Below are 7365 nucleotides of genomic sequence, written 5' to 3'. Positions count from 1 at the left end.
TTTTAAGAATTTTAAGTACATTTTATTAACAATGTATCCCTTTGATAAGATTATGCTTCAGGAGGCTTTTAATGCCCTTGACATAAACTGTACACATTATACAAAAACAAGAAAACCACACACAAAAAAAATCAAGGTGAGCAAAACCATTTGGGGACAAACCTTCTTTAAATTATACACAACTCAATGAAATAGTCTTACGGAAAATATATAAATACTTTTTCTTTCTATGTTACAGTTATACAATATAAATCAGATTTCAATGTCTGTTCAGTGACCTACAAACACCAGAACCTCCAAATATGTAGCAGCTTATTACTAAATAAAAAAAGAAGGATATCATGTGGCTAGGGAGCATTAAGTCTGAGATTTTTTCACAATCCCTTACCACTTTTCAAAATTTACACCATTTGTTTTACAATGCAGCTTCAGGGTTTCTGCCAGGCCAGTAATGGAACATTTTTCAACTATTATCTATGAAAAATTTTTATCCAACCCCCTGCCCCAAGACTTTGTATTTTGTGCTAAATCAACCTATTTAGTGGCAAAATTACAAGGTATACTTTTTTGGCATAAATTATATTTTTCAAAGTAAATATTTTGTAAAGAAAATCAAACAAGATGTGCAATTAATGCGTGCTGTGGCATAGCTATGCACCTACATTATAAAAATACTCCGGGCGGGGGGGGAGATCCACATTCTGTGTGAGTTGTAAAAACCTACTATGAATGAAAAAAACTTTGGGAACCTGGAACTAAAAGGAAAAAAGAAATGTTCCTAGAAAGATTCTCACAGATTTCAATATTGTCTGATAAGCACTGCTATCCATTTCACTAGCACGCTTTTATAATGAAACTCTCAGTGTAGTGATACTCTTGAAATTAAGCTGGTGATAATGGATTTCCTGAATGGGGAGGCAAGGGAGACCTTTCCCAACTTACATTTTGGAAAACCTGAAATGTTCTTTTATTCCATCAGTTCTTCTCATAAAAACTCTCTCAGTTAATTCTACTTTTTTTCCCATGTTTAATGGATTGTGAATTTTAGACAACACTGGAAGCATGAAACAAAAGGGGGAATACCTTAATTCCAAAGGACTTTTTCCCAAGGTAGTTTACAAAGCTAATCTCACACAAAATCAGCACCTCACTCTTACCATGCAAAAAGTGCAGTTGTAATTTGGATGAGAATTTAATTAGTTTTTATTGCTCAATGATCTGTGCTTTAATGTGGGGATAAAAGGCATCCTCTGAATGGAATGAAAAAAAATTTATAAAGAGCAGTAGACAAATCTAAATAAGCATTGACACCTCACTGTTGAACACTTTAATATGCCCTGAAAAACTCAGCTTTAATGATCTCAAGCTCTGGATAAAAGAGCTGAAAACTATTAAAGCTACCATTTCAAAAGAACTTGTACACATGATGTTAGAATTACTAGTGTAAGAATGTATATCCCTCCAAAGAGCCTCTTTTAATGTCGCTGTCTTACAGAATGTACTTATGCTACTAATCTTTATTAGAAAAATTTTTATTAGGGAGACGTCCCCCCTTCAAATCTAGCTAGGCATAAATAGGAAATAGAAGTATAAGAAATTTTAGACCATATTTAATTATTAATACTAATTTCTAATTTCCTTATTATTTATCAGTATTTACTTAGTATGTGAAGCTGAAATCTGTTCTTGAAAAAAAATTTTCAATTAGAAATGACAATTCACTTTACAATTAGATATTCACAGTTTACAACCAGCACAACTGTCCAAATTCCTCCAAATTATTCAATAATTACCAATAGTACAAATTTATAAGGACTAAGATTAATTCTAAAATCTTGAAAAACTACAGTATTGACATTATTTTGGTATTTTATAGTCTGGTAGTATCTATTATTTATAGATGATTTTCTCAATTATTTCTATGACCACTGACACCATTCCTAATCTTTTCTGCTATAATTCAATATTTTTAAACACTAAGTTAATCACTTGGCACTGCATGTGAGCATTTTTCATCATGAAAGTCTACTTTTATACAGACGAGTACTTGAAAACGTATTAGACCTGTCAGTGAAACATGGAGAAACCAAAAATAGCACTATACATTTAAGTATAGACATTTTTTCTTAGATTACTGATAACCACAAAACTCTGTCTCTTCAAACTAAGTGCTATAGGCAATTATTATAATGTATACACACATGTCTTTCAAAGTACTAGTCAAAAAAACTGTTCAGGCTAATAGTAACAAAGACTTCATTTCAGGATAGAGGAGTGAAGTGGGCTCCGGGATGGGAACAGGTGTGTGTGTGTGTGTGTGTGTGTGTGTGTGACAAAAAAAGAATTACTATTAACTTTTGAGGGATTAAACCACAGATTTTATATTCTATATTAACTGAGGTAGTGTTTAAAATGAATGTCTAAAATATGTCAACCCCATAATGAATAAGATACTAAATTACCTCCTTTGGAGTTTTTAACCACTATTTGGTCTAGTAACTCTGACATCTGGTTCTCTGGAAGGCATTTTAATCATCCAAAACCAAAGACCAAGGTGACAGGCAACGTTCTTAAAAGTACTGTTAACATTTAAATACACACTTGGGTTCAGTGATAAATTAAAGTTAAAAAAAATATTTTATTTTCACTTGGATTTTATGAGAGAAAATCTGAAGAACCACTTTTTAACATAAGCAGCAGCTTACAGCCCTTATCTGCTTTGTTATAATGTAAGTTGCTACACAGTGCATGTAAGAACAATTCACTGAAGTGCAGTCAAAGAGGTGTTATGAAGTGAGATGAAACGCTTCATCCCAATTGGAACTTTCAGTGCCAGTAAATTAAAAAAACAAAACAAAACAAAAAAAACAACAAAAAAACTATCTCTGTGAGTTACGTTTTCTAGTTCACAGGGTTCTTTACAGAGATCTCAAAGAACAAGCCCGTTATAAAAAGGATCTGTACTATGGGAAAATCTTAAGGTACTAGGACTGGGTCAAAGCTGATGTGTAACTGTAAAAATGGTATAAACAAATGAATTTAAAAAAGGGTCCTAATCAGTCCAGCTGGATTTTTTTTCTATTTATATATAGACCTCAAAAAAGATAATCCTTTCATTTTTACAAGCATTCTAATGGTGATGGCCATGCTATTTTTATATACAAATTTGCATATATGTTTAATTCCTGTAAAGATTTCCAAATATCTTTAAACATATACAAATTAAACACACAAACAAAACCTTGCCCTCATCAACTTAACAACTTCACAAGTGTGATAAAGGCAATGACTACTGATAAACTCACCTATCACTGCATTTAGTTTGTGCAAAACAAGAACACTGATATAAAAAAATTTAAATTACTGCTGCTTTAAAATTTGGTACTTAAGGCTTTTCACTACAATTTTTAATCATAAAGTTGCGTTAATGATTTTTTTAAAAAGGAAATATGGCTCTTCTTTTCCCACGGAATGTGTAAATCGGAGGCAAACTTCTCTCTTCCTCAGGAGATCCAAAGTGTTATTTACTGCTTTCTTTTGCTTTAGGTCTCAATTAATAGTGCTTGTTCAAGTTCCTGTTTCAAATGGTGATATGGGAAGTTGATGAAAATGAGAAGTCCACTGAAAACATGTCCATTCTACAAATGGGAAATACTTTGAATTATCAAATGACATTCTGATTTGAGTCAGGAACTGTAGTGAAAAACCTTAATTGGTTCAAATAGCCTATGATAACACATTGCCACAAAACTGAAGAGACAGAAAACAAACTGTTTGCAAGTCTAGTAACATAAAAATAACTTATAAGTCCTGGGTTGTTGAGGCTCTTCTTTTGCTTTGAGGTTACAAACCTCTGAAGTAGTGTTAGAAATATTAAGAAAAATGTGGAAGGGCCAAAGTTCCCCCTCTAATACCAGCAGTTACAGCACACCCCACTGTGGGACAGGGTGCAGCCTCAGAGACACGGATTCCTGGTTCCCACGAGTTAGTTAACAAACAAGGCATCTTTATATTTACCCTAAAAAAAAAAAGATTTCAGAAGTAACTGTGTGAAGGGTGCTTCTGCATATCCTATTATTGTTCCACTGTTATTATGCTCTTAAAATGAAAAAATAGAAAACCTATGTAGGTATTCAGTGCTTGGCTCTTGCATATAATGGTAACTAAAACTCTGAAAACTGTGGTAATGAGCAATGAACCCCCAGAGGGTTCAACCGGGAAAAGAGGAAGTTGTTTTGGTTAGGGAAGTCTGCAGTTCCAACTGTGCATGTACCAGGAATTGCTGGAACAGAAGAGACTCCGGTCTTTGCTGCCCAGTCAGTCAGCATTTTCTGCGGCTTTTAGGAAATCCACAAATATGAGTATGTGCGGTATTCATCTGCAGACACCATAAACAGGAGGTCAGGACTCAGCAGCTGTATCAACTATCGGTTGCTTTGGTGGTGCTGCCAGCACAGCCTCTGCTTCTTCATGCATCTAAGAAAGAAGAGGTAAACTGTCAATGACTTTCTAGCGCATCAAGAGAGAGAATCTGTCTTTTAACTTAACCCCAAACACAGAATTTTTCTTGAAAGGTAAATTTCAGAAATACAAGTCTTACTTACTTGTAAAAACTGTACATCTTGAAATAATTCTTGTATGAACCTCCGACACGGAAGTCTAAATGTGCAGTGTGAGAGCAAATGGGAAACCTCAGAGTAAAGGCAGATGTCATCAAATGTTTGCGGATACTTCTCCTTAATCCTAAAACCAAAGAAAAGACGATGGTGTGATTAAAAACTACTAATAAGGACTTACCTATTTTTCCCTCCAAAACATCGCGTTTTAAATAATTTTTTCCTCCACACATTGATCAGATGGCGCATTTGGAATGATGACATAAGAATATAAAATATTAAATATTCCTACGTCACACTTCAACTAGATTATCTCTTAAAATGATTAAAACCCAAAAGCTTCTCAGAGAGTCAGAAATATTCTTTTTCACTAGCATGAGAAATTGTAAAATTTATTTATCATCCTAGGATGACTCAACTATTTTCAAAATTAAGTTTGAAATATCCTTGACTAGGCTATCTCTTTGTATCCTTCCACCTTCTAACAGTAGCTTTTAGCTAAGACAGCACCTCAGAAGCAGGGGTGGGGTGCAGTGGGGTAGTACACAGGCTAAGGATCCACTACTGCTAGAGCATCTGGCCAGGAGGTCTGCAGGGGGACCCTGGCATCTCTGTCACGGTTTTTTTAAAAAGTCCATAGGAGACTCTGAGCTGCATTTCTTTTGAGGACCATACTACTTTTATTTTTTTATTTTTTTAAAAGATTTCATTTATTTATTTGACCAGAGAGAGAGAGAGACAGCCAGCGACAAAGGGAACACAAGCAGGGGGAGTGGGAGAGGAAGAAGCAGGCTCCCAGCGGAGCAGGGAGCCCGATGCAGGGCTCGATCCCAGGACTCCGGGATCACGCCCTGAGCCGAAGGCAAATGCTTAACGACTGAGCCACCCAGGCGCCCCACCACTCTACTTTTAATAGTGCAGATCAACGATGGTCATAGTGGATTCAATGTGAATTTTCCTTTATCATGTTGCTATGATTTAGAAAAAAATGAAAATTTTGCAACTTTTATTACAAAAAGAGGAAAAATTAGAGAAAAAATTAAACCAAGAAAATAACACTTGTTTTGTGTAGACCTGCTTTTCTCAAACTGTTTAGTCTCAGGATTCCCATACTTTCTTAAAAATTATAAAGACCCCCCAAAAGCTTATTTCTTGTGGGCTATAGACATTGATAATTACCATATTAGAAATTAAAATTGAGAAAACTTCAAAATATATTTTAATTCATTTAAAAAACAAAACCCATTACTTGTTAACATAAATATACACTTTTTTTTTTTTTTTTTTTTTGAGACAGAGAGAGCATGAGCACAGGGGTTGGGGGGATGGAGAGGTGGGGGGGGAGGTGGATCCCAAGCAGACTCTGGCCTGAGTGCGGAGCCCAACATGGGGCTTGATCTCATGACCCTGAGATCATGACCTGAGCCAAAATGGAGAGTCAGATGCCTAACTGGGCCACCCAGGCACCCCATAAATATTTACATTTTAATGAAAAATATTTTCTAAAACGGAAGAAAGTGTAAAGAGTGGTATTTTACATTTTTACAGATCTCTTTGAAGTCCAGCTTAATAGAAGATAGCTGGATTCACATACCTACTTCTGCGTTCAGTCTTTGACCATATGTTACTTTGGCTGGAGTACATGAAGAAATTCTAGCCTCACACAGATATACCATGCAGAACTACTGATGTAATTAATTAGCCTAACTTTTGAAGTATTTCAAGGATCTTTTCACCCTAGAAAGCAGAACGAAGAAAACTGACGTTTATAGTTTACTTACGTTAAAAGCCCGGTTTCATGACATTTAGTTGAAACTGAACTACTCAAATTAATGACTAATCTCAAAACTTCTTTGCGAAGGAGTATTCGGCACATTGGTGTATCATCTGGAATTGTTTTAACACCTAAAGAAAAGATGAAAATATTTTATCTTTATCACAACAGAAAATGATAACAACTCATGAGACTTGTTTTTAAATCATACTTGAAGATCTCAAACTGAGATAAACTGCGCATAACCTGCCAATCATTTTGGGAACAGAATTCTAATGGAAAAGGACAACTCAGAGGACACACAACAGCAGTGGCAAGAGTGGGCTAAGGACACCTGAATAAAACTGACTTGTCGTAGTTTTGAGACAACTTCAATTAACATTATTGATCGACAACAACCAAACTAAGTATAGTTCTATAAACAATGCTTGGATATAAATCTGAAAACCTACCTAGTAGCAATTCAGTGCTTTTGGTGCTGCTGGCCGAGCCTTCTTGAGACACTCCATCACTGCATCCAGAAATCCCCGAAAACTTAGAAGGAACCACTTCTAAGGGATTATGGATAGTCTGCTCACACCAATCAGAATATGGAATGTCTTGAAGGTCTGAAGAAAAAAATCAGTTATTTCTATTAAAGTATCATAATGGTTTAATTCCTATGCTTCATTATATACCATAGAGGAGATGATTTCTTGTGATTTCTTTCCAGTTTTCAACAATTATTTTCCAAAATGATCTTCAAAGTAAATTCGTACTGCTCAGATAGTGAAATTTGTTGAATTCTAAGAGACACACATAAATTTTATTTCCTTAAATTACAAAAATAATATATGAATATATGATTAAAGAACTCAAATAAAGATGTATATAGAATAAAACAGGAAGATACCTTACTATCCCCTGTTCCCATTATTCCCACCCCCACACTAAATACCTCTCCAAAGGGAAATAACGATTAGAAGTTTGACATAT

At 34.9% G+C, this 7365-nt stretch overlaps 1 protein-coding gene across 2 annotated transcripts in view; it reads right to left on the bottom strand.

Annotated features, from left to right (window-relative positions):
• Positions 1-7365, bottom strand: part of RICTOR (RPTOR independent companion of MTOR complex 2) — a 111811-nt gene continuing 104446 nt past the window's right edge. For both annotated transcript variants that reach the window (XM_040630489.1, XM_040630490.1), the window contains 4 exons: positions 6843-6998; positions 6398-6521; positions 4605-4743; positions 1-4476 (listed from right to left, as the gene is read on the bottom strand). In XM_040630489.1, the coding sequence (XP_040486423.1) occupies positions 4402-4476; positions 4605-4743; positions 6398-6521; positions 6843-6998 (494 nt within the window). In that variant the 3' untranslated portion in view covers positions 1-4401. The remainder of the gene's footprint in view (positions 4477-4604; positions 4744-6397; positions 6522-6842; positions 6999-7365) is intronic.

Source organism: Ursus maritimus, unplaced genomic scaffold (assembly GCF_017311325.1).
Source record: "Ursus maritimus isolate PB19 unplaced genomic scaffold, ASM1731132v1 scaffold_15, whole genome shotgun sequence".
In the NCBI taxonomy this organism is placed as follows: Eukaryota; Metazoa; Chordata; class Mammalia; order Carnivora; family Ursidae; genus Ursus; species Ursus maritimus.
Note: the sequence above shows the minus strand (reverse complement) of the source record. Positions and strands in the feature narration are given on the sequence as shown.